The following is a 27,646-nucleotide window of genomic DNA, read 5'->3' as shown; positions in this document are numbered from 1 at the left end:
TCCCACATCAAAAACTCTTGACCATTGTTACTCCCTCTTCCTGGGATTGCTACACGGCCCTCTCCTGCCCTCCCTTCGGCAAATCTGATCACGACTCAATCCTGCTCCTCCCTTTCCATAGGCAGAAAGTACCCATGCTAAGGTCAACTGGTCTAACCAATCGGAATCCATGCTTCAAGACTGTTTTGATCACACGGACTGGGATATGTTTTGGGTTGCCTCTGAGAATAACATTGACGTATACATGGACACGGTGACTCGGTTCATCAGGAAGTGTATAGGGGATGTTGTTCCCACTGTGACTATTAAAACCTACCCAAACCAAAAACCCTGAATACATGGCAGCATTCATGCAAAACTGAAAGCGCAAAACACTGCATTTAACCACGGCAAGGTGACTGGGAATATGGTTGAATACAAACAGTGTGGCTATTCCCTCTGTAAGGTAATCAAACAGGCAAAACGTCAGTACAGAGACAAAGTGGAGTCACAATTCAATGGCTCAGACACGAGACGTATGCGGCAGGGTCTACAGGCAATCACGGATTACAAAGGGAAATCCAGCCACATCGGGGATACCGACGTCTTACTCCCGGACAAGCTAAACACCTTCGCCCACTTTGAGGATAACACAGTGCCACCAACGCAGCCCACTCCAAAGGACTGTGAACTCTCGTTCTCCGTGGCCAACGTGTGTAAGTGTGTTAACCCTCGCAAGGCTGCGGGCCAAGATGGATCCCTAGCCTCGTCCTCAGAGCATGTGCAGACCAGCTGGCTAGAGTTTTTACGGACATAGTCAATCTATTCCTATCCCAGTCTGCTGTCCCCACCCGCTTCAAGATGTCTGCAATTGATCCTGTACCCAAGAAAGCAAAGGTATCTGAACTAAATGACTATCGCCCCATAGCACTCACTTCTGTCAACATGAAGTGCTTTGAGAGGCTAGTTAAGGATCATATCACCTCCACCTTACCTGACACCCTAGACCCACTTCAATTTGCATTCCACCCCAATAGATTCACAGATGATGCAATCACCATCGCTCTGCACACTGCCCTATTCCATCTGGACAAGAGGAATACCTATGTAAGAATGCTGTTCATTGACCACAGCTCAGCCTTCAACACCATAGTACCCTCCAAGCTCATCATTAAGCTCCGGGCCCTGGGTCTAAACCCTGCCTTGTGCAGCTGGGTCCTGGACTTCCTAACGGGGTCCTGGACTTCCTGACACCTCCACTTCACTGATCCTCAACACAGGGGCCCCACAAGGGTGTGCGCACAGCCCCCTCCTGTACTCCCTGTTCACCAATGCATGCATGGCCACATCCGCCTCCAATTCAATCAAGTTTGCAGACGACACAACAGTAGTAGGCCTGATTACCAACAATGACAATAGTGGTAACCTCTCACTCAACGTCAACAAATCAATGGAGCTAATCGTGGACTTCAGGAGACAGCATTGGGAGCCCACCCCTATCCACATCGATGGGACTGCAGTGGAGAAGGTGAAACGTTTAACCTCTCTTGGGTAGGGGGCAGTATTTTCACGTCCGGATGAAAAGTGTGCCCAAAGTAAACTGCCTGTTACTCAGGCCCAGAAGCTAGGATATGCATAGAATTGGTTGATTTGGATAGAAAACACTCTAAAGTTCCTAAAACGGTTAAAATAATGTCTGTGAGTATAACATAACTAATATGGCAGCCGACACCCGAGGACAAACCATCCCCAAAAAAATAATTATTCAGCCTACCACTATTTTCAATGGCTGTCACTTTTATTATAAGGCGAATGCCTCCCAGATTGTCTTTAGAAAGAGTTTCAGGCTGGTTTTTAGAAAAATTAGCCAGAAATTGTAGTTTTTCTAGGCTGCTACTCGGGCCCAGAAGATATGATATGCATATAACTGGTAGATTTGGATAGAAAACACTCTAAAGTTTCCAAAACTGTTACAATAGTGACTGTGAGTATAAGAGAACTGATTTAGCAGACGAAAACCTGAGAAAAATCCATTCAGGAAGTAGTTATTTTTTTGGTTTTGTAGTTTTCTATTCAATGCCATTACAGTATCCATTGACTTAGTACTCCATTTGCAGTTCCTATCATCAAATCAAATCAAAGCAAATCTATTTATATAGCCCTTCGTACATCAGCTGATATCTCAAAGTGCTGTACAGAAACCCAGCCTAAAACCCCAAACAGCAAGCAATGCAGGTGTAGAAGCACGGTGGCTAGGAAAAACTCCCTAGAAAGGCCAAAATCTAGGAAGAAACCTAGAGAGGAACCAGGCTATGTGGGGTGGCCAGTCCTCTTCTGGCTGTGCCGGGTGGAGATTATAACAGAACATGGCCAAGATGTTCAAATGTTCATAAATGACCAGCATGGTCGAATAATAATAAGGCAGAACAGTTGAAACTGGAGCAGCAGCACGGTCAGGTGGACTGGGGACAGCAAGGAGTCATCATGTCAGGTAGTCCTGGGGCATGGTCCTAGTGCTCAGGTCAGTTGAAACTGGAGCAGCAGCACGGCCAGGTGGACTGGGGACAGCAAGGAGTCATCATGTCACGTAGTCCTGGGGCATGGTCCTAGGGCTCAGGTCCTCCGAGAGAGAGAAAGAAAGAGAGAAGGAGAGAATTAGAGAACGCACACTTAGATTCACACAGGACACCGAATAGGACAGGAGAAGTACTCCAGATATAACAAACTGACCCTAGCCCCCCGACACATAAACTACTGCAGCATAAATACTGGAGGCTGAGACAGGAGAGGTCAGGAGTCCCTTCCACTAGATGTCAACAGTCTTTAGAAATTGTTTCAGGCTTGTATTCTTATAAATGAGGGAGTAAGACCAGTCTGAACAAGGGGACTCTAACGTGTCGCAGAGCTTTTTCAGGCACATGAGCATTTCTTGTTTACCTTTAATATTGACGACGTTATTGTCCGGTTGAAATATTATAGATAATTTAGGCTAAAAAACAACCTGAGAATGGAATATTAACATCTTTTGACATGTTTCTATGAACTTTATGGATACAATTTAGATTTTTTGTCTGATTGTTTTGACTGAGTTTGAACCTGTGGATTACTGAAGAAAACGCGCTAACAAAACAAAGGTTTTTTTTATATAAAGAGACTTCATCGAACAAAAGGAACATTTATGGAGTAAATGAATGTTTTCTGATTGCCACCATATGAAGATCATCAAAGGTAAGGGATTCATTTTATCTCTATTTCTGAGTTTTGTAACGCTTCTGCTTGGCTGGTTACTGTTTGTAATAATTTGTCAACTGGGCTATGTTCTGGGCTAGGTATGTTCTGGGCTAGGTATGCTTTCGCCAAAAAGCATTTTATAAATATGACACTGTGGTTGGTTTAACAAGAATCTAATCTTTAAACCTATGTAAAATATGTCTTGTTTTCTGAATTTTTATAATGAGCATTTCTGTAATTGAATTTGGCGCTCTGCAACCTCACTGGATGTTAGCCAGATGGGACGCTAGCGTCCCACGTACCCTAGAGAGGTTAACCAATGAGGCTAGTTGAGAACAAGTTTTCAATTGCAACTGCGACCTGGCCAAGATAAAGCAAAGCAATGTGCCACAGACAACAACACAGAGTTACACATGGAGTAAAGAATAAACAAGCCAATAACACAATGACACAGTAGAGAAAAGAAAGTCTATATACAGTGTGTCCAAAAGGCATGAGGAGGTAGGCAATAAATAGGCCATATTTATGGATATAAAGAAGGACATTATCGAACAAAATGACCATTTGTGATGTAACTGGGACCTTTTGGAGTGCCGACAGAAGAAGATCATCAAAAGTAAGGCATTTTTTATATCGCTATTTCTGACTTTCATGTTGCACCTGCCTGGTTGAAATGTTTTTTCATGGTTTTGTATGTGGGGCGCTGTCCTCAGATAATCGCATGGTGTGCTTTCACCATAAAGCCTTTTTGAAATCTGACACAGCGGCTGGATTCAGTTCCTCGGCGTACACATCACTGACAATCTGAAATGGTCCATCCACACAGACAGTGTGGTGAATAAGGCGCAACAGCGCAACTCAGCAGGCTGAGGAAATTCGGCTTGGCCCCTAAGACCCTCACAGACTTTTACAGATGCACAATTGAAAACATTCTGTCGGGCTGTATCACCGCCTGGCATGGCAACTGCACTGCCCGCAACTGCAGGGCTCTCCAGAGGGTGGTGCAGTCTCCCGAAAAAATCCCCAGGGGGACACTGCCTGAACTCCAGGACACCTACAACACCAGATGTCACAGGAAGGCCAGAAAGATCATCAAGGACATCAACCACCTGAGCCATGGCCTGTTCACCCCGCTATCATCCAGAAGGCAAGATCAGTACAGGTTCATCAAAGCTGGGAACAAAAGACTGAAAAACAGCTTCTATCTCAAGGCTATCAGACTGTTAAATAGCCATCACTAGCCGGCTACCACAAGGTTACTCAACCCTGCACCTTAGAGGCTGCTGCTCCATGTTCATAGATATGGAATCACTGGTCACTCTATTAATGGAACACTAATCACTTTAATAATGTTTACATCTGCTTTACTCATTTCATATGTACAGTGCCTTGCGAAAGTATTTGGCCCTCTTGAACTTTGCGACCTTTTGCCACATTTCAGGCTTCAAACATAAACATATAAAACTGTATTTTTTTCTGAAGAATCAACAACAAGTGGGACACAATCATGAAGTGGAATGACATTTATTGGATATTTCAAACTTTTTTAACAAATCAAAAACAGAAAAATTGGGCGTGCAATTTTCAGCCCCCTTAAGTTAATACTTTGTGGTGCCACCTTTTGCTGCGATTACAGCTGTAAGTCGCTTGGGGTATGTCTCTATCAGTTTTGCACATCGAGAGACTGACATTTTTTCCCATTCCACCTTGAAAAACAACTCGAGCTCAGTGAGGTTGGATGAAGAGCATTTGTGAACAGCAGTTTTCATTCCTTTCCACAGATTCTCGATTGGATTCAGGTCTGGACTTTGACTTGGCCATTCTAACACCTTGATATGTTTATTTTTGAACCATTCCATTGTAGATTTTGCTTTATGTTTTGGATCATTGTCTTGTTGGAAGACAAATCTCCGTCCCAGTCTCAGGTCTTTTGCAGACTCCATCAGGTTTTCTTCCAGAATGGTCCTGTATTTGGCTCCATCCATCTTCCCATCAATTTTAACCATCTTCCCTGTCCCCGCTGAAGAAAAGCAGGCCCAAACCATGATGCTGCCACCACCATGTTTGACAGTGGGGATGGTGTGTTCAGCTGTGTTGCTTTTACGCCAAACATAACGCTTCTCCTTATATGAGCTGAAAGTTTAGAGGGACGGCCAGGTCTTGGTAGATTTGCAGTGGTCTGAAACTCCTTCCATTTCAATATTATCGCTTGCACAGTGCTCCTTGGGATGTTTAAAGCTTGGGAAATCTTGTTGTATCCAAATCCGGCTTTAAACTTCTTCACAACAGTATCTCGGACCTGCCTGGTGTGTTCCTTGTTCTTCATGATGCTCTCTGCGCTTTTAACGGACGTCTGAGACTATCACAGTGCAGGTGCATTTATACGGAGACTTGATTACACACAGGTGGATTGTATTTATCATCATTAGTCATTTAGGTCAACATTGGATCATTCAGAGATCCTCACTGAACTTCTGGAGAGAGTTTGCTGCACTGAAAGTAAGGGGCTGAATAATTTTGCACGCCCAATTTTTCAGTTTTTGATTTGTTAAAAAAGTTTGAAATATCCAATAAATGTCGTTCCACTTCATGATTGTGTCCCACTTGTTGTTGATTCTTCACAAAAAAATACAGTTTTATATCTTTATGTTTGAAGCCTGAAATGTGGCAAAAGGTTGCAAAGTTCAAGGGGGCCGAATACTTTCGCAAGGCACTGTATATACTGTATTCTACTGTATTTTAGTCATTGTAATTCCAACAATGCTCATCCTAATATTAATGTATTTCTTCATTCCATTCTTTTACTTTTAGATTGGTGTGTACTGTTAGATACTACTGCACTTTTGGAGCTAGAAGCACAAGCATTTCGCTACACCCGCAATAACAACAGCTAAATATGTGTATGTGACCAATACAATTGTATTTTATTTGATTAGAGTAGGGAAGTGTAGGAGCTGGCTTCATAAGAGGAGTGTGCTTTTCTTTCTGTTCTCATTTCATGTCTTTGATGATTTGAGAACTCTCTCTGACCTTCACAAGGTCTTTACAGAGTGTTGAGCCCATCACCTCCTATGTCATCTTTGTATTGTTCTCTAATCTCCCCCATTGCCTTTGTTGCTTCCATTTTCCTTTAATAAGTGTTACCAGAGATGGTTTCTGGGTGTGTGACTGAAGAAATCAATGGAGGATCTGAAAGGGGCATGAGGTCCTTCCTCTGTACTTCGAATGATAACAACCCTCCCAATCCCAGCCTGCTCTTGCTGTAGCCTCTCATTGGTCCACACGGAGGGAAGCTCTCAGCACAACACAGCACTCCTCATTAGAACAGAGGGAGCCAATCAATCTATAGGGAGCCAATCAGCTGCCTGGCTCAACGAGGGCTCCAGGTCAGACAGAGGTAGAAGGAGTCAGGAAGGAATCACGACCGATGATTTGCTCAATTAAAGCACCAGTTTGAAAAATAATATGTTGAATTGAAAATTTTCAAGAGGGTATGGATGCCATCTCAGAGAGGAAGAGGAAAAAGTGAGAGGGTCCACTCCTGTCAAAATCTGTCCAAACTAGAATACAGTGATAAGCAGATTGCCTGCCTTCCCCCTTTGGGACAACGACTCCCATTGTTAGGGTGGAGACAAAACCGTCTCGTCACAAAACCTTCTCGATATTATACAGTATTTCGGGCCATCTTCACTCACATGGACATCTGCACATAATCAGTGGTGAATAGTTATCTTAGCCAACATCAAAGTATTGCCACAAGAAGAAATGTCAGTACATTTTAAACATTCTCTACATGCATGGGTTATGTTTAGTAGAGATTGGCTTCTATGTAAATGTATCACTGAGGAGTCACAGATGAGCACCCTTTCAGTTAAACATACTGACTGTGAAACTTCTATCTACGTGACTAAATCCCATCAGTTAACTGTACAGTTTCTTCTAGACACACTTCCGTGCTAATGGACCCCGAGAGATTGATAAAGGAGCGTGGCAGGTTAGATCAGCCCCAGTGGAGGGGAGAATTCCCATGGCACGATCAGGAATGGACACCTGGGGGATTAATGGCAGCCCTTAGCTCCTCTAATAGACACATGGTGGGTGGATATTACTGCTCTGCTGCTGAGATTAGTCCCTGGTGGTTTGACACAGTACTCGTTTGCTGGTTTTGAATGGAGCCCATGGGGAGTAGGAGATCACTCCTGTTCAGACCTGGAGTAGACCAGAGCTGGTTGTGCACTGTGTGCTGTTGAGACTGTCTTTGTTGTCACTGTGGTCTTTGTGGGGATAGCTGCACCCAGTGGGCTGGAAAAGAGATGGGGACTAGGATCTTTTGACACCTGATGCCTGATGCAAAACTCCTCAGGCATAAAGACGCTTTTCTCCTCCTACACATACTGCTAATTTCTCTCTGTTACTCTCTCCCTATCTCTCTCTCTCAAACACACACATACATATACACATGCACGGACGTGCACACACACACGCGCACACACATACACACACATTCTGAGTGATCGATCAAGTCTGCCTCACCCTGGTTTTGGCCTTGTTTAACTGCAGAGGAAGTGTGGAGGAGGAGAGACGGTGGAGTATTCTCTCAGATGGAGAGAGGAAGGGAGGAGTGTGCTCTCTCACATTCTACTAGACATCCCTTTGCATCCTCCCTCTCTACCTCCCTCCATCCCTGCTTGTTCTTCTCTCTGCCTCACTCTGTCCCTCCCTGCCTGTGGTGTGACCAGTGGACCTCCCTCCTTTTATATCTTACCCCTCCACCAGCTATAATGACAGACATCTATTTAATATGAGCTGGTGAGAAATGAGATTAGAGTGTGGAGAGTGAGAGGAAGACAGAGTGAGAGAGAAAAAGAGAGAGAGGAAAAGAGAGAGAGAGAGAGAGAGAGAGAGAGAGAGAGAGAGAGAGAGAGAGAGAGAGAGAGAGAGAGAGAGAGAGAGAGAGGGCAACACACAAAGAGAGAGGTTCTCTCTGAGCCCTGAGGCTGTGCAGTATTAACATAGAAAGGAAGTATTTTAGACTCACAACGTCACTGAGTCATCATCACTGTCATCATCATCACCACCAACACCACAGCTAATGACAGCCAGTCTGAACGAGATGCTGAAGATGATTCTGACGATGATATGAACAAGATGTCATCTAGTAGGCTGTTTAAACTATAAAACCTACTCCCCCTCAGGTGACTGAAAAGATTTGGCATGGGTCCTCAGATCCTCAAAAGGTTCTATAGATGCACCATCGAGAGCTGGTTGCGTCACTGCCTGGTATGGCAACTGCTCGGCCTCCATCCGCAAGGCACTACAGAGGGTAGTGCGTACGGCCCAATACATTACTGGGGCCAAGCTTCCTGCAATCCAGGACCTCTATACCAGGCGGTGTCAGAGGAAGGCCCTAAAAATTGTCAAAGACTCCAGCCACCCTAGTCATGGACTGTTGTCTCTGCTACCGCAAGGCAAGCGGCACGGCAATAACTCTACCTACATGTACATATTACCTCAATTATCTCGACTAACCGGTGCCCCCGCACATTGACTCTGTACCTGTACCCCCTGTATTTAGCCTCGCTATTGTTGTTTTACTGTTGGCGTTTATTTGTTCATTTTATTTTCTATTTTTTTCTAAAAACATCTTAATGCATTGTTGGTTAAGGGCTTGTAAGTAAGCATTTCACTGTAAGGTTTACACCTGTTGTATTTGGCGCATGTGACAAATACAATTTGATTTGATTTTCTCCGCAGACACCAGACCACACTCACACCAATGCACAGTGCATACCCCTAATACACACAGCAAACACAGTGAGAGAGCAGATCGTGTTAGAGTCCCAGCTGTGATTAACTCGTCTTGACAAAGCCAGATGTTTTGTTAAAATGCAGAGAACCCAAAGTGGAGCTCAGGGAGGGAGGAGACACGCGCTCCCAGCCTCCCCCTCCGGCCCCAGGCAGCCAAGTGTTCCTCCATAAACATCCCACATCACTGAAGGTAGAGTGCAGAGACGAGAGGGAGGTAAAGAGAACATATGTCTAGGCCAATGTCTCCCATCGCAGCTCACTCAACAGAGGGAGGATGTCAACAAAGAGGGCTAGTGGAATACCCACTGTTGAGTCAACGCTTCTCCCACAACACAAGCATGCTCAGTCTGAGGCATGTTAATCTGCTTGGTAATATGGATTGGCATTTGAAATTATTTCACTATTCAATTAATATCGTACGTTTTTATCCGGATAGTCAAAATTCATTAAAAAAAAAAAAATCAGAAGGACGCAAAATGGCCAATATATTACGGCTTAGAGCTGTTCTTATCCACGACACAAAGCAGAGTGCCTGGATACAGCCCTTAGCCGTGGTATATTGGTCATATACGACAAACTTAAGGTGCCTTATTGCTATTATAAACCGGCTATCAACATAATTTGAGCCGTAAAAATAAATGTTTTGTCATACCCGATATGCCATGGCTGTCTGCCAATTTGCATTCAGGGCTTGAACCACCGAGTTTCTAATGTTACTTTTTGCATTAGCCTAAGCTAACAGCAACGGTGAAAGAGAAGTCTGTTTGCCATCATAGAACTGATTCTGTTTCAAAAAGTTTCTGATGAGTGTTTTAAATTGATCTGTGTCAGGTCAATTGCCACGGGAAGTAGGGGTGCTGAGGGTGCTGCAGCAACCCCTGATGAAAAAATAACCCCCTTCGACAGCACCCCTGCCCCAAAATATCCGCTAGCGGCCATGGTGAGTTCTTGAGGACCCTCGGTTGGTGTGCGCCTGTAGGTTAATCACTATTTGAAGTGGGGTAAATAGCATACTGTTGTCAGTGCTGTTGGGATGGCATGATAGTAAACTGACTTTTCATGTCAAATGCAACCCATAACCCATAGCACGAGAGAGAAAATTAGCTTAAGAATAAAGCATTACTTTGTGCGGCCTCAGAAGAGTAGGCTACATATACAGAGCGCAACTGAAATTAAAGCAGGAAGCACCAGTGACTCGGTCTATAACAAAGTGGTCAGATGAAGAAGATGCTAAACTACAGGACTGTTTTGCTATCACAGACTGGAACATGTTTCGTGATTCTTACGATGGCATTGTGGAGTACACCACATCAGTTACTGGCGTTAGCAATAAGTGCATCGAGGACGTCGTTCCCACAGTGACTGTACGTACATACCCCAACCAGAAGCCACAGATTACAGGCAACATTCGCACTGAGCTAAAGGGTAGAGCTGCCGCTTTCAAGGTGCGGGACTCTAATCCGGAAGCCTACAAGAAATCCTGCTATGCCCTACGACGAACCATCAAACAGGCAAAGCGTCAATGCAGGGCTAAGATTGAATCATACTACACCGGCTCTGATGCTCGTCTTAAGTGGCAGGGCTTGCAAACTATTACAGACTACAAAGGGAAGCACAGTTGCAAGCTGCCCAGTGGCACGAGCCTACCAGACGAGCTAAATCACTTCTATGCTCGCTTCGAGGCAAGCAACACTGAGGCATGCATGAGAGCATCAGCTGTTCCGGACGACTGTGTGATCATGCTCTCCGTAGCTGAAGTGAGTAAGACCTTTGAACAGGTCAACATACACAAGGCTGCAGGGCCAGATGGATTACCAGGATGTGTGCTCCGGGCATGTGCTGACCATCTGGCAGGACATTTTCAAAATGTTCCTGATTGAGTCTGTAATACCAACATGTTTCAAGCAGACCACCATAGTCCCTGTGCCCAAGAACACTAAGGCAACCTGCTTAAATGACTACAGACCTGTAGCACTCAAGTCTGTAGCCATGCAGTGCTTTGAAAGGTTGGTAACAGCTCACATCAACACCATTATCCCAGAAACCCTAGACCCACTCCAATTTGCATACCGCCCAAACTGATCCACAGATGATGCAATCTCTATTGCACTCCACACTCCCCTTTCCCACCTGGACAAAAGGAACACTTATGTGAGAATGCTATTCATTGACTACAGCTCAGCGTTCAACACCATAGTACTCTCAAAGCTCATCACTAAGCTAAGGATCCTGGGACTAAACACCTCCCTCTGCAACTGGATCCTGGACTTCCTGATGGGCCGCTCCCTGGTGGTGAAGGTAGGTATCAACACATCTGCCACGCTGATCCTCAACACTGGAGCTCCCCAGGGGTGTGTGCTTAGTCCCCTCCTGTACTCCCTGTTCACCCACGACTGCATGGCCAGGCATGACTCCAACACCATCATTAAGTTTGCTAACGACACAAAAGTGGTAGGCCTGATCACCGACAACGACGAGACAGCCTATAGGGAGGAGGTCAGACACCTGGCCGGTGGTGCTAGAATAACAACGTAACCAAGACTAAGGAGATGATTGTGGACTACAGGAAGAGGAGGCCCGAGCACGCCCCCATTGTCATCGACGGGGCTGTAGTGGAGCAGGTTGAGGGCTTCAAGTTCCTGGGTGTCCACATCAACAACAAACTAGAAAGGTCCAAACACACCAAGACAGAAGAGGGCATGACAAATCCTATTCCCCCTCAGGAAACTAAAAAGATTTGGCATGGGTCCTGAGATCCTCAAAAGGTTCTACAGCTGCAACATCAAGAGCATCCTGACTGGTTTCATCACTGCCTGGTCAATTGCTCGGCCTCTGACCGCAAAGCATTACAGAGGGTAGTGCGTAAGGCCCAGTACATCACTGGAGCTAAGCTACCTGCCATCCAGGACCTCTACACCAGGCGGTGTCAGAGGAAGGCCCTAAAAATGATCAAAGATTCCAGCCATAGACTGTCTCTCTACTACCGCATGACAAGCAGGTACCAGAGTGCCAAGTCTAGGGCAAAAATGCTCCCGCACAATGGCTAACCCGGCTATCTGCATTGTGTCCCACCCACCACCCACCACCCGGCAACCCCTCTTTCCACTACTGCTACTCTCTGTTCATCATATATGCATAGGCACTTTAACCATATCTACATGTACATACTACCTCAATCAGCCTGACTAACCGGTGTCTATATGTAGCCTCGCTACTTTTATGTTCTCGCTACTGTATATAGCCTGTCTTTTTACTGTTTTAATACCTTTTTTGCACAATTGATTAGAGCCTGTAAGTAAGGATTTCACTGTAAGGTGAACCTGCTGTATTCGGCACACGTGACAAATAAACTTTGATTTGATTTGTAAACAAGGACTGTCAAAGCCAGGTGATGTCTGAAGCAGCAGTTGCTCAATGCGTTGTATTTAAACACTACATTCTAAGAGTTTGTTTCATTAAATTAAGCACTTCAAATGTCATAGTACATCCTTGTGTGTAACAATGTAACACTGTTTATCTTTTTCGTTGTCTGGATATCTGGGTATTCGATTATACGGGGCCCATCCCTACTTGGTAAACACTCTCCTTTAGCAGAGACACCGTAATGAGTAGTACATCAAATAAAATAAAATAACATGCATCGAATACAACAGGTATAGTAGACCTTACAGTGAAAAGCCCTTAACCAACAATGCAGTTTTAAGAAAAATACCTAAAAAATAAGAGATAAAGTAAGAAAATAATTAATAATTAAAGCAGCAGTAAAATAACAATAGCAAGGCTATTGACTCTGTACGGGTACAGAGTCAATGTGCGGGGGCACCTGTTAGTCGAGGTAATTAAGGTAATATATACATGTTGGTAGAGTTATTAAAATTACTTATGCATAGATAATAACAGAGAGTAGTAGCAGCGTAAAAGGGTGAGGGGGGGGGGGGCAATGCAAGTAGTCTGGGTAGCCATTTGATTAGATGTTTATTAGTCTTATGGCTTGGGGGTAGAAGCTGTTTAGATGCCTCTTGGACCTATACTTGGCGCTCCGTTACCGCTTGCCGTGCGGTAGCAGAGAGAACAGTCTATAACTAGGGTGGCTGGAGTCTTTGACAATTTTAGGGTCTTCCTCTAAAAGAAAATGCAAAAACCCCCATTCACAATAGCACAATTGGTTACGGAATCGTAAAACAGAAGCCATCTCCTTCGGCGCCTTCTATTTAGAAGCTATACGATATATCATAGCTATCACTTTAAAGTTGTCTGGATATTTATTTCTATGCAAACATGATAATAAATATGCATACATAGGGCTAGTCATGAATGGACAAATATATGCCCGTGCATGAACTCATGTCATAATGCATATCCTCAAATATTCATGGGTGTCACAGATACTCCAATGACAGAGTCCTGTCCTTAATGTCTACTGTACAATCCTATATACAGTGGGGCAAAAAAGTATTTAATCAGCCACCAATTGTGCAAGTTGTAATTTTCATCATAGGTACACTTCAACTATGACAGACAAAATGAGGAAAAAAAATCAAGAAAATCACATTGTAGGTTTTTTAATGAATTTATTTGCATATTATGGTGGAAAATCAGTATTTGGTCAATAACAAAAGTTTATCTCAATACTTTGTAATATACCCTTTGTTGGTAATGACAGAGGTCAAACGTTTTCTGTAAGTCATCACAAGGTATTCACACACTGTTGCTGGTATTTTGGCCCATTCCTCCATGCAGATCTCCTCTAGAGCAGTGATGTTTTGGGGCTGTTGCTGGGCAACACAGACTTTCAACTCCCTCCAAAGATTTTCTATGGGGTTGAGATCTGGAGACTGGCTAGGTCACTCCAGGACCTTGAAATGCTTCTTACGAAGCCACTCCTTCGTTGCCCGGGCGGTGTGTTTGGGATCATTGTCATGCTGAAAGACCCAGCCACGTTTCACCTTCAATGCCCTTGCTGATGGAAGGAGGTTTTCACTCAAAATCTCACGATACATGGCCCCATTCATTCTTTCCTTTACACGGATCAGTCGTCCTGGTCCCTTTGCAGAAAAACAGCCCCAAACCATGATGTTTTCACCCCCATGCTTCACAGTAGGTATGGTGTTCTTTGGATGCAACTCAGCATTCTTTGTCCTCCAAACACGACGAGTTGAGTTTTTACCAAACAGTTCTATTTTGGTTTCATCTGACCATATGACATTCTCCCAATCTTCTTCTGGATCATCCAAATGCTCTCTAGCAAACTTCAGATGGGCCTGGACATGTACTGGCTTAAGCAGGGGGACACGTCTGGCACTGCAGGATTTGAGTCCCTGGCGGCGTAGTGTGTTACTGATGGTAGGCTTTGTTACTTTGGTCCCAGCTCTCTGCAGGACATTCACTGTGTGGTTCTGGGATTTTTGCTCACCGTTCTTGTGATCATTTTGACCCCACGGGGTGAGATCTTGCGTGGAGCCCCAGATCGAGGGAGATTATCAGTGGTCTTGTATGTCTTCCATTTCCTAATAATTGCTCCCACAGTTGATTTCTTCAAACCAAGCTGCTTACCTATTGCAGATTCAGTCTTCGCAGCCTGGTGCAGGTCTACAATTTTGTTTTTGGTGTCCTTTGACAGCTCTTTGGTCTTGGCCATAGTGGAGTTTGGAGTGTGACTGTTTGAGGTTGTGGACAGGTGTCTTTTATACTGATAACAAGTTCAAACAGGTGCCATGAATACAGGTAACGAGTGGAGGACAGAGGAACCTCTTAAAGAATAAGTTACAGGTCTGTGAGAGCCTGAAATCTTGCTCGTTTGTAGGTGACCAAATACTTATTTTCCACCATAATTTGCAAATAAATTAATTTATTTAAAAAAAAATGATTCTCATTTTGTCTCTTATAGTTGAAGTGTACCTATGATGAAAATTACAGGCCTCTCATCTTTTTAAGTGGGAGAACTTGCACAATTGGTGGCTGACTAAATACTTTTTTGCCCCACTGTTGTATATGCAATTCAATCCATTGGTGCTGAACCAGTGATCCAGCAGACCTGTCATTGTGTCTCTTTCTCTGAGCCCGAGATTCTCTGGCTTCCTGTCTAAGAGGAAGCCCAGCTGGGGAAATCACTGAATCAGCTGCTGATTGGCTCACTGATGGAGACCATTTGGAAGCTAGAATTGCTGGAGGAAATTGAATTACCCTCACAATCTGTTGGCTTCTTTTTTTTATCTCCACAACAGCTTATGTAACGAAGAGATGGAGAGATGATGCAGTTTGGTATTGGTATTTTGAGGGTATTTTATTAGGATCCCCATTAGCTGTTGCAAAAGCTGCAGCTACTCTTCCTGGGGTCCACACAGAACAGTTTGTTTATGTGTGTGTGTGCACACATGTTCATTTCCATTGCAAATACCTAATATTTTGTTGATTCACAGTGAGGCATATACTGTTTTACTCATTTTCTATCTGCTTTGTGGCCAGTCAGTCTGTCAGAGAAACATTACCGCCTGTGATGCTGCGGCAGCATGGGTACTTTGGTAGGACATTGTAAAAGAACTCTGGTGCATGGACGTGATTATTTTGGGAGTTCTGTTTATCGCTGTGGCCCCCTGAAGAGCCCTATTATCTGTGTTATGAAATATTTTAAACAGAGCACAGGCTAGGTTCCACCACTGTGCTCACAACAACCTCCATATTCTGGTGACTGACAGCATAGGAGATGGAGAGAGAGAACAAGAACAGACATGGGAAGAGAAAAACAGACAGAGAGAGCGAGAAAGAGAACAAGTGAGAAATAGAGAGTCAGAGAGAGAGAGCGAGAGAGAGAGAAATAAGACCATCCCTCTCCAGCTTCAACAGTCTAGGAGTTTATTCCACAATAACAATGGATTCTGTTTCAGTGATCACTCAGTACATAACCCATCATCAGAGAGGTTTAGAATGGCTTGCTCAGAGATCACTCATTACATAACCCATCATCAGAAAGGTTTAGAATGGCTAGATTACATGTCTTGTGATGAGTACATATTGTAAACAGATACATATCTGCACATCAACAACCACACATCAATACATTTAGACCTGTTGTTTCCTATGTAAAAATTATTCACTGTACTTGATAGCCCTGATTTGCTCCTCTAGGGCCTTATTACCATTTTAGAACGCATGTAAATGTTTTACCCCATTGTGCTTCTATTCAGTCACTTTAGTACAATAATTCATCTAACTAAACATACAGCACTCTACAATAATGCTTTTATTTTCCTTATTAATCAGACAACTCATTAGGCAGTAATGAGCTGACACTTTTGTTGCTCTTCTTGTTTGGGCGGAAGTTGGGAGCATGGGGACTAAACACACACATGCACACAAACACACGCACGGACGCACACTCTCCTATAGTCCCACTCCAATTATGGCAGCATCTCACCCGGGAAGGAGACCACTTACCCAGCATTCGCTTTATGAATAATTGATTGTTTGTAAATACACTTTTGGTCTCTGATTAATTGTTTTGTAGACATATTAATTTGCTAAATTAGATTAGATTTTTAAATGCATTATTTATTAGCTGAACACTCTCTGGCAATTAGGCAACACTAGGTTTTGAAGGGTTATTGTCAAACCCAGATTTGTTATGCATGATTCAGATTCAGAAAACTTTAATGTCCTCAATGACGAGAGTTCATTTTGCAGCAATCACAATGCATACAGACAAAATAACATATTAAGAAACAACAACATAAAAATAGCTAAAGATATTTACAAGCAAGTAGGGCTGGATAAGTAAAAACGCATAATAAAAATGTCAGGATTAGGCTACATGTACTGTACATGCTAAACTGCAATTAGTCCAACATTTTATTGAATTGTAGTATTGCATTCGGAATAAAAAAAAGTACAAAAAGTAGATGAGGAAATTAGGACACATACGCAATCTCTTTCTCTCTCTCTCACACACACACACACACACACACACACACACACACACACACACACACACACACACACACACACACACACACACACACACACACTCTCTCTCTCACACGCACATGCACACACACACACACACAAGCACTGACACAGGGCGTCAGGTGGTAGCTTCCATCTGCTGTATGGTGTGCGGAGACTTACACTGAAGCTGCTGTATGGTGTGCAGAGACTTACACTGAAGCAGACTACCTGTAAGCTTTTCTGTCAGTAAGATGTCAATCAAGCTTTCACATAAGCTACCTACAGCAGAGCGGAGTTCCTCACTCTTTAGTGAGAACTGAATGGTGCTTGCATCCTCAGTACACATGTAATATTAATGTCGGGGACATTCACTCTGCCCAAGTCTCTGGGCAGCCATCAACCTCTCTGACCAACCACACACAGCCAGGAAATCACACAGAAAATGTGGATGTAATGCTGGGCTTTCAGAGGCACAAAGATGTGTTTCTCTAATTGATGGAGGAAAGTAATAGCTCTGACCTTTTTCCCTGGAGTTGTAATGAGAGGAAGTATGCATCATCCCTTCCTGTGACTTTTTTTATCCCAGCAGCACATCTCTCTGTAACACCTCTAGTAGGTAATGCATTGTGACCACAGCTCAATGCAATACAGTGATTCATCAATACCCTACTGTATTGTGAGACTAGTATTTTCATTCCATATGTTATACATTCTATCAATTGTACATTGATTACAATTCCTGGGAGTCGGGAGCATAGGTTAGTCAGCGTCAAACCGTCAGTGCATATAGAGGATAAAGGTGGGGGATATGTGAGACAGGGGATGAGAGTTACGGTGAGTGCCAAGCTGTGTCCAGACATCATAACTTGGCGGTAGGAGACCAAACACAGGAACAGGACACATGATGTTGAGGGGACAGTACTATTGGCTGCCTGTCTGAAGCCCTTATGAAGCCCTGTGGTAAATGTTAATGCTCAATATATTAACTTCCAAATCACACACTGTTAAAGGATCTATAATGTTCCAGTCTAGAACCTGTTAATAGGCTGTGGAAGAAGGCCCGGCCCCTCAGTGGGAGGCTTGAATATAAGGCAGGCAGCCCTGGCTCACCATGGGAGACTGGGAACAGGACAGTCAGCTTGAGTCTTCTCAAGGGGACGGCTGCAAGGCCTACAGAGGAGCGAGAGCAGCGCTAGGCTGCCACGGGTATGCCAAATATGAGGCTGCCTGCCAATTTGTGGGGATACTGGCAAGTGCAGCGCAGGCTGAATCCTTAACAGAGGGAGATGAATTATTGAAAAGGTGCTAGGAGTTATGTAGGGGGTGGATAGAGATGCCTTTGCATGCGCTAGAAGAGAGAGGCGGTACACATTACAAAATGTTTAGGGCCTAGAAATCGACGGTTTATAGTTTGTTTGGATGTTTCTTGTTTGTTTTGGTTCTAAAAAATACTATTTACTTGGTTGTACAAAATACACAAGTTGCTATACACACGTTTCACAAGTTGCTCAGCCCCTCAAAAAACTAAGCTTGTCTTTCCTACTAGCACTGCCTTTGCTGATAATTTCATTCTTGTGGAAAAATGTACATGTACTTACTGCGACTGTGAGATGTGGTTGTCCCACCTAGCTATCTTAAGATGAATGCATTAATTGTAAGTGGCTCTGGATAAGCTTGTCTGCTAAATGACTCAAATGTTACTAGGATGCTATTCTTGTTAATGCCTTTCATTATTTGATGCTAACTCTGCACCATGCGCAAGTCAATAGATGCTCTGAAAATAATTGTATTCATAAACAGCCTAACAAACAAAGCATAGCGAGACACAGTATAGTACATTATTGGCCATGTTTTCCCCTCAGCATGGCAACCTTCTCTCTCTTTGGGGCACATTTAGATTCTGCATTCATGCCAGTCACAGTTACTAGTGTTCTACAATTGTGCTACAAAGTGTTTTGCTGTGATTAAACAGCAATTTGAGGGTCACATTGGTGAGCAGGGGTGGACTGGCGTTGCTGGTGTTGTTGTCAGCGCTCCAGACTCCCTGTGACGCCTGACGCAGAAATTAGGTCAATGAATGCAAAACAGCATTCATGGAAATTGTCCCTCATCAAATCTGTGTGCAGCTTCTCCGTTCGAGGGCATCAGAGGGGCAGAAGGCATAGAGAGAAACTGTCTAGAAAACAAACACCTGGCTGCTTCTCTCCTCATCCAGCTGGATCTTTGTCTTAATTTTTGCCTAAATAAAGACCTAAAGATGTACATAAATGTAGCGTGTCGTGGAATTCACTGCGTTTTATTGTGAGACCGATATCGCATTATAGACATCACAATAACTGGGGTCTATTCAAGTTGATGGATCTAAGTGCAATGTAAAGAAAAAGGAGTGTAAGGAAAACTGTTCCAGTAGAATTGCAGTGTGTGCAGTACACAACATACCATAATGTATGCACATTGCGCTCTTTATTTGAAGCGAGCTCCATGTTTATTTGAAGTGAGCTCCAATAGCTCCAAGTTCTTATGTCACCCAAACTTCAAGAGCGTGTGCTTTATTTTAAGAGAATGACAGCGTGTGGATGTCTTTTTCTTTCCTCATGATAGAAGTGATAGATGACTGCTCAGCAACTCACTAAGCAGGATGTGTCTTTGTTGGTTCTGGTTTCCATTCTGTGTGATCTGTGATTTGTCTGTTGTTTCTGTTTCCTTAACCACTCTCTGTTGTTCAACAATGACACAAGTTTGTATGGCAGCTTGATAGCTAGCATGTTGTGTTCTAATTGTTGTATTCTCTCTCTCCCTTCATCTCTCTCTTCTCTCTTCCTGACAGACACCAGCCTATCGAGTGAACGTGGTAAGTACTGCAGAGGCACGTTTCCCTGATTTAGATATGGCTGAATTGACTGCGCCAGATTGGAAATGTTTTTGTGGATGTGCAAAGAGCTGTTTTTAGGTGTTTGTCTCAGGGGGAGTTTGATGCCGTGAGCACAGAACATCATGTGCATCAGTAGGAAGCCATTTTCCTCTCCATCACATTTCATGTTACAACAATTTTGAAAAGGGTGAAAAAAATTACCGAATGTAATTACCAAAACAGCAGTGCTGGACCGATGTGGCCGATCAGAATTTGAATTTGGCATATTTTCCTTGCATGTACAGGCAGTGCTTGACTTGGGATGAAAGAGGTGCGGGAGCTATCTTTTTTCTACTCGGTCCATTTGACTATGTTCACAGAAATTCACAAATGACATTAAGCTATAGAAGATCTCTGATTATTCACTATTAAGGGTTCATACACATCTTGACAGATGGAATTTCATGGCTTTTCCATGACTTCTAACCAAATTTCTATGACCAATAATTGGTGGCGTCTCTATGTAGCCTACGTGAAGAAGTTACATAAATGTGGTATTGACACTAGAAGGCTGTTGGTCTCTGATCCCATTTAGGCCTGCTATCTCCTGCCGTTGTGCCATTAATCAAGGCACTTAACCCCCCACAAAGTAGAATAACTGCACTGGTAGGCTACTGTATAAAACAAGTGGTCAACCATCTGGAGAGCTACTGGGTGTGCAGGCTTTTAATCCAGCCCTGAAACACACCGAGTCTGCTTATCAAGGTTGTGTTGAGCAGCTGATGTTTAGACTACAATGTGGTGTTAGAGTGGAGCGTGAAAAAAAAGCCTGCACACCCAGTACACTCTAAAACATGTTGGGTTGTTTGCTTGTGTTAGTGTTTAAATACTGGAGAGTTGAGACCAAATCACGGACGCTGGACAGAGTGGATTTCAGTTGTAACAAAAGACAGTTTTAATGAGTCAAAGATATCTTGTCCCGCAGTTTTACGTGCACGGATCTAGTTCATATAACTCGGCAAGGAGTCAGGTGAAAAAGAGACCTTATACAAAGGTTACATTCATTTTTATACATAGAATAAAGTAGGTGGAGTCTTGTCGTTTCGGTCTTCTGACTGGTCGGAGGGTTGGAGGCGGGCCTTGCTCTAGCCAGAGCGGGCCCCATTGGTGCACAGCAAAAGTCCTTTGCTCTAGGGAACCGACCAGTAGAGGGGGATGAGATGTGTGTTTATACGAGGAGATATTTGTGTGTCTGGAAATCTGATACCGGAGAGCAGAGGGGGTCGTGAAAGAAGAGAACAGAGGGGGTCAGTCTTATGGCTGGGTGTATGTGTTCTTGCGATGGAATGTCTTTGTTTATATGAGCTATGTGTATGAATATTTATATAACAAATCCCCCTCTTCACATCTATTAGACGTGAAAACTATAGTGCAATGGTGGTGGTTGCATTCGTGGGTATACATAAGGTAGTGCTTCTAACCTTGTCTGGTGTGCATGGTGGGTCTGTAGGTGTAGTGCTACGTTTGGGACGGGAGTGATTGGAGGGAGTGATATCAGGAACGGAGTTAGGGACATGTGTAGGGGTTGGTGTACGTGTTGTGGCAGGGTGAAATAGTTGTTCAATTAACCATGTGAAAGTGCCCAGGGACACCCCAGATATCAGTAAGAATATCACAAATAAAGGGCCAGATATCCCCAGCCTCACCCAGGGAGGGAGAAATGTCCCTTTAACTGGGCGAGGCTCCTTTTTCAGGGGAGGCGGAGTTTGATGCCGCATCACCTGAGGAAGGAGTGTCTTCATTTGGAATCGAATTTAGGCCGCTCAAATCAGCTCTGACTTCAGTCAGTGTTCTGGAAGGAGTTGGGGCTAGGGTGCAATGTGTCAGGTGGTGCCAAGGTGCGCCTGATTTACCTTTGACCTGGACTGAGTGTGAAGTAACCTCCTTCACTTTGTACGGTCCAGTCCACCTGGGTTCCAGCCACTTTCTCTTGTGGACTTTAACCCTCACCCAGTCACCAACTTTTACCTTCAGTAGTGGCGTGTCCCCCGGCAGCTCCCCCTCCTGGACCTTGTGAACCTGGGTAGAGAGTGCTGCAGAGAGAACCGTCAGTTTTTTCACATAATTAGACATTACAATTTGTTGTACATCAAGAGCGGGCATATGACCTCCCTCCCTTGGTGGACCAGACATGACTCTACCAGTCATTATCTCATGAGGAGAGAGATGGGTGCCTGCTCCTGGTGAGGCTCTCATTGCCATCAACACCAGAGGCAGGACTTCAACCCATGTCAACTTCGAACCTGCACACACTTTAGCTATCTTAGCTTTTGCTTTTGGTTTGACGTTCCACCAGATTTTGGGATTGGGGCCTGTACACAGATCCAAATCTGTGGGTTATGCCAAATCTTTCTTCCACCTGTCTCAGGTGTTAGTTACTGAAATGTGAGCCATTTGTCAAATTTGATTTGTCTTGGGATGCCATACCTGGGTATTAGTTTGGTTTGTAGCCACTTAAAGACTGACCCAGCATCCCACTTCGCTGTTGGTATTGCTTCTACCCATTTGGAGAACCTATTTACCATAACTAGGAGATAGCGTTTGTTTTTAGATACATTATCGGGGCCCATGTCGGTGTAGTCTATACTAATATCCTGAAAACATGCATTAGGTACTAAGTATGAGCCCATTGGTGTTCGATGTGGTTTCTTTGGGTTGTGTCTGTCACAAACATTGCATTTTTCACAAAATAAATCATCGTCATAAAATAAGTCAGTCATATTTTTTATGTGAGGGTGCCACCAGATGTGCGAGGCCTTTTGGAGGGTCTTTAGTTTGCCTTCGTGTGTGGGGCCATGTGTTTCTCATAAAAGTTCTGGGTCCATCAGTGTGGACTGCTTCATGGGCATGGGCTGAGTCTGTATAGATATTCACAGTCTTTCCTTTTCCTCTGATGAGGGCCTGCGTCAATCCGATGATTTCAGCTAATTTGGGCCGATGCTGGTTGAGGGATGATGGCTGATTGAAGGGTGACATCACGAGGTGAGCTGTTTTTTCAATAGCTTTTGCTACTGCAGCAACGTATCTGGAGCATGTTGACTGTCCTACCTCAATATGGTCAAGTTTGGAAGAGTAGTACATCAAGACCCTTCTCTCCCCCTCTTGTTTCTGGAATAGGACGGATGAGGTGAATCCTTCCCTTTCAGAAACATCCAAATGGAACTTGTTCTTGTAGTCAGGTGCAGTCAGAGCTGCTGCCGCTGATAGATCTGTTTTCAGGAGTGCTATGGCTGTTGATGCTTCAGCCGTCCAGGCCAGGGGTGCATGGAGGTTCCTTGATCGTAGGATGACTGGTGCTGCCACCCCCTCTGGGCCACACACAATGGTACAACAGCTGATAGGTGGGGTCAGGTGCATCATGTCTTCGTCCCAGTCTGCAGTGTAGAGGCAGTCATCAGTTTCTGTTGCTTTGAGTGTGCAATGGATCTCAGCTTGGGGAGTCTTATATGGGTGCAGAGTGTAGATTTGAGCTTTCAGTTGGTTGAACTTAAACTGGATGTGAGGGGTGGCAGGCCCTGTGGGTAGGCATTTTAGCCAGTACACTTCTTGGGTTTCAGACAGTGTGGGCATCGGCAGGAGTGGCATCCTCATCATTCTTACTGGGCGATCAGGTGTTGAAGTGGGAGGGTTGGTTGTAATCTTGCTGCTCCTGCTGCATGTGGCTAGGAGAGGGTCCCCCTCTTCCTCTTCCTCTTCCTGGTGCCCCTCCACGTCCTCTTTCTCTCCATTGCTGTTGCTGCGGGGAGAGTGGTTTCGTGCAATATCTGGCATAGTGACCGGGAATTCCGCAGTTATACCACTGGTAGTTTCCCCCTCTGTATGGTCCAGTGTAGGGGCCTCGTTGAGCCCGTTGCTGTTGCAGGATATACCGCTGTGGGGGAGGGTAATGGGGTGGTGGGGCTGCCTGCTGTTGGATCATCTGAGAGACAGTCTGTGCTACGATCTGAGTGTTATCTGGCTGCTCCCCTTGGTTTTGAGTTTCTACTGCAATCATTTGTTTGGTCGTGGTGGCTGCAGAAATTTTATCTAAGTCGTCTGATAATGTGTATAATGCGTTTATCTAAGTTTTAGTCAGTCCTTTGTGTGGTGTTTATTTCTATCTTTGTATACCCAGCCCGTACTGTGGTGTTAGCTCAGACTCCTCGCATGCGCCCCCACCCTCGCACAGATCAGTAATGTGGTTGCAGTTACGTGTGTGCCTCTCCGGCATGTAATTCGAATCTGTTCAGCGATTTGTTTAGGTAATTTTCTAGAAATGATTCGGCGATTTCCTTTTGGAACAATATATCAGTGAATATATGCAGTTCCATAACAATTTTCAGAGTAATTCTAGCTCTGTAGGAAAGATAGATAGAATTTCTAGAAAACTAAGAGTTGTTCAGTGAATTGTTTAAATACTTTCTGTAAATAATTCAGTAACTTCCTTTATGAACTTATATCAGTAAATTCCAGCGATTCTATAGCAATTGTCAGAATAATTTTTAACTTTAGGCAATATCAACAGGAATGAAAAAAAGCGAAAATCAGTGTTTTAGCCCGGCTGCTGTCAATCAAAGTTGCACGGCCATTCGACTACTAAGGTAGCTTTGTCTATCAGCACGTGTGCATAATAGCCCAGTTACGTATCCCAACCTAGCGGTTTACTCCGCGACAAACGTTTCTTTCAATTTAATTTCCCCCGTCTTAAAATCATGGAACGTCAACTCTGGTTCATATGTTTTGTTTGATGTGCAATAGCCACCTCATTCCCAATCTCTGTCTTGTGGAACGCCAAACTTACATATCCTGTATCTACTCGACTACACCTCTTACATAACCTATTAAATAATACACAGCTTTTTTAATAGGGCATTTTTCATGCAGATTCATTCGATCCAACCACACCTCCACAAGACCTATTCGATATTATATGTATCAATAGGAGATTTTACTTGCAGATTCGGATCATCTATCATTCAACTATAACCACACCACAAGACCTTATTCGATAGTACAGAATGTATCAAAATAGGACATTTTTACTTGCAGATTCGGATCATCTATCATTCAACTATAACCACACCTCCACAAGACCTTATTCGATAGTACAGAACGTATCAAAATAGGACATTTTTACTTGCAGATTCGGTTCATCTATCATTCAACTATAACCACACCTCCACAAGACCTTATTCGATAGTACAGAACGTATCAAAATAGGACATTTTTACTTGCAGATTCGGTTCATCTATCATTTATTCATTCGTATGAAATTCTCATTGAATTTCCAACATCCATAATTGTGTCCTTTACGTGTTAAAACACAGCCACTATTTAACGTCACCTCTATACACAACCCAAAATATCTATAATTAGGACAGTTTTCTATGCAGATTTCAGAACAAATAGGGTCCCTGGAGGAATTTAACACATTGGTCAATCACAATTCACACATTCCTATTAAAATAACTGAGTATAGGCCAATTAATGAAAAATAAAAATATATATATATTTTTTTTTCTTTATACAAAACAAGATATCTTTAATCAATGCCTTAGGTTCTTATTTTTTTTTTTTATTTGGCAACGATTCATACTCACGCCCAGTACTTTCTGATCAAAATTTGGTTTAGGCTATAATACAATATGCAGATTTCGATTTAACAGGCTCTGCTCACCTTATTTAGAGCGCTCCGATCAGATTTCCTGAGGCAAGATGAATGGCTCACTCTTCCGTCTGATTTTTTAGCCGTGATCAGTCTCGTCCTCTCACACTAACTTATCATAGATCGAATTCAAGAATAACCATCCTCTGCTACCAAGTTCTGTTAGTGTTTAAATACTGGAGAGTTGAGACCAAATCACGGACGCTGGACAGAGTGGATTTCAGTTGTAACAAAAGACAGTTTTAATGAGTCAAAGATATCTTGTCCCGCAGTTTTACGTGCACGGATCTAGTTCATATAACTCGGCAAGGAGTCAGGTGAAAAAGAGACCTTATACAAAGGTTACATTCATTTTTATACATAGAATAAAGTAGGTGGAGTCTTGTCGTTTCGGTCTTCTGACTGGTCGGAGGGTTGGAGGCGGGCCTTGCTCTAGCCAGAGTGGGCCCCATTGGTGCACAGCAAAAGTCCTTTGCTCTAGGGAACCGACCAGTAGAGGGGGATGAGATGTGTGTTTATACAAGGAGATATTTGTGTGTCTGGGAATCTGATACCGGAGAGCAGAGGGGGTCGTGAAAGAAGAGAACAGAGGGGGTCAGTCTTATGGCTGGGTGAATGTGTTCTTGCGATGGAATGTCTTTGTTTATATGAGCTATGTGTATGAATATTTATATAACACTTGACCCAACTGCTGGTTTGCAGGCAGTGGGTTACTTAGTCGGGTTGTTTTCTTTTAAAACTGCTGGGCTATTGATGCTGGGTGCTGGGTTATTGAGGTATGATCCAGCGGATCAGAAGACTAGAATCATAGTTTAGTAGGTGTCATTCATGTTCATCTGTTCTGTTGCATAGTTATCATATTTTAAGGTCGAATAATATCGCTTCAATATCACTGACAGATTTTTATGAGTTCGCTAAAAGCCTATGTAAATCCCATTGTTGGGATACAATAAGGTGGTACAGTATAGCTTATTAGGCAATGAAATTGTATACCTTATATTTAATAAATAAGCATAATATTATAGAATAATGTGTAAAGACAAATATTATAAAAATGTGGATGTGCAGTATGTAAATGTAACAGTTTAACTTTCGTCCGTCCCCTCGCCCCGGGCTCGAACCAGGGACCCTCTGCACACACCGACAACAGGCACCCACAAAGCATCGTTACCCATCATGCCACAAAAGCCACAGCCCTTGCAGAGCAAGGGGAACAACTACTTCAGGTCTCAGAGCGAGTGACGTCACCGATTGAAACGCTATTAGCACACACCACCGTTAACTAGCTAGCCATTTTACATCGGTTACATAAACTTAACATGAACTTGCTGAACAGGATGACATTTTCATGACCATAAGAACCCTCATTCGACAACTTGCTCATTCAGGCATGGCACATTCTCAATGTGCGCATTCTCAAACTGGAAGTCTACAGGCACCCATACACCGGATTCACAGACTAGCGGAATCAGGATATAAATGTCAACTCTCCATAGCTATTAAATACAGATCTCATCTTCAATCCGCTTTGATCAATCTTTTTTGACTCTGTGTGATAGGCTACTTTGTTTTATAGATCTGCGCAGTTCCCCAAATATTGGATGTGCTGGTATGCCGCTCCGGACAGCTCCAGCCCAAGTCAAGCACTGTGTACAGGATGTATTCACTCTGCCCTATTTAGCCAATTGGCCCCCTTTGTCTCTAATGATTTCATCTTTACAGCAGCCTGCTGGATCTCCTGCCCAATGTCTCTTTGTCTTCATACAACTAACTATAATGGGCTTCATTTCATCTCCACATGGTCCATAGAAGGACAGAGCAGAGAGAGCAGCTATGTGATCTCTGAGAGGGGGAGGAAGACAGAGGGAATAGGGCATGAATTCTCTCTTGCCTTTCCGTCACCTATCACTTATCAAATAATTTGAATGATACTGTATTTCAGAGGGAGAGAGGTATGAAATAATTAATGAAAGGCAGATGAAAGAGTGAGAGGAGATAGAGTTAGGCCAAGGTCTCTGTGCCCTGCTGCTAGGAGGCAGCGGGGGGAGAGGAAGAGAGAGACCAAGCCTATCACTATCTATACTGACTAAAGCACATGGCCTACCACACACTGCCGACCGGGTGTGAATGCA

At 43.7% G+C, this 27,646-nt stretch overlaps 1 protein-coding gene across 3 annotated transcripts in view; it reads left to right on the top strand.

The window, feature by feature from the left end:
* The window catches only part of LOC110494541 (cadherin-4), a 350,356-nt gene that overhangs the window by 114,995 nt on the left and 207,715 nt on the right, over positions 1 to 27,646 (top strand). For all 3 annotated transcript variants that reach the window (XM_036950599.1, XM_036950601.1, XM_036950600.1), the window contains exon 3: positions 19,787 to 19,810. In XM_036950599.1, the coding sequence (XP_036806494.1) occupies positions 19,787 to 19,810 (24 nt within the window). The remainder of the gene's footprint in view (positions 1 to 19,786; positions 19,811 to 27,646) is intronic.

The sequence above is a fragment of the Oncorhynchus mykiss genome, chromosome 17 (assembly GCF_013265735.2).
Source record: "Oncorhynchus mykiss isolate Arlee chromosome 17, USDA_OmykA_1.1, whole genome shotgun sequence".
NCBI classification, from domain to species: Eukaryota; Metazoa; Chordata; class Actinopteri; order Salmoniformes; family Salmonidae; genus Oncorhynchus; species Oncorhynchus mykiss.
This window is presented reverse-complemented; position numbering and strand designations above follow the sequence as displayed.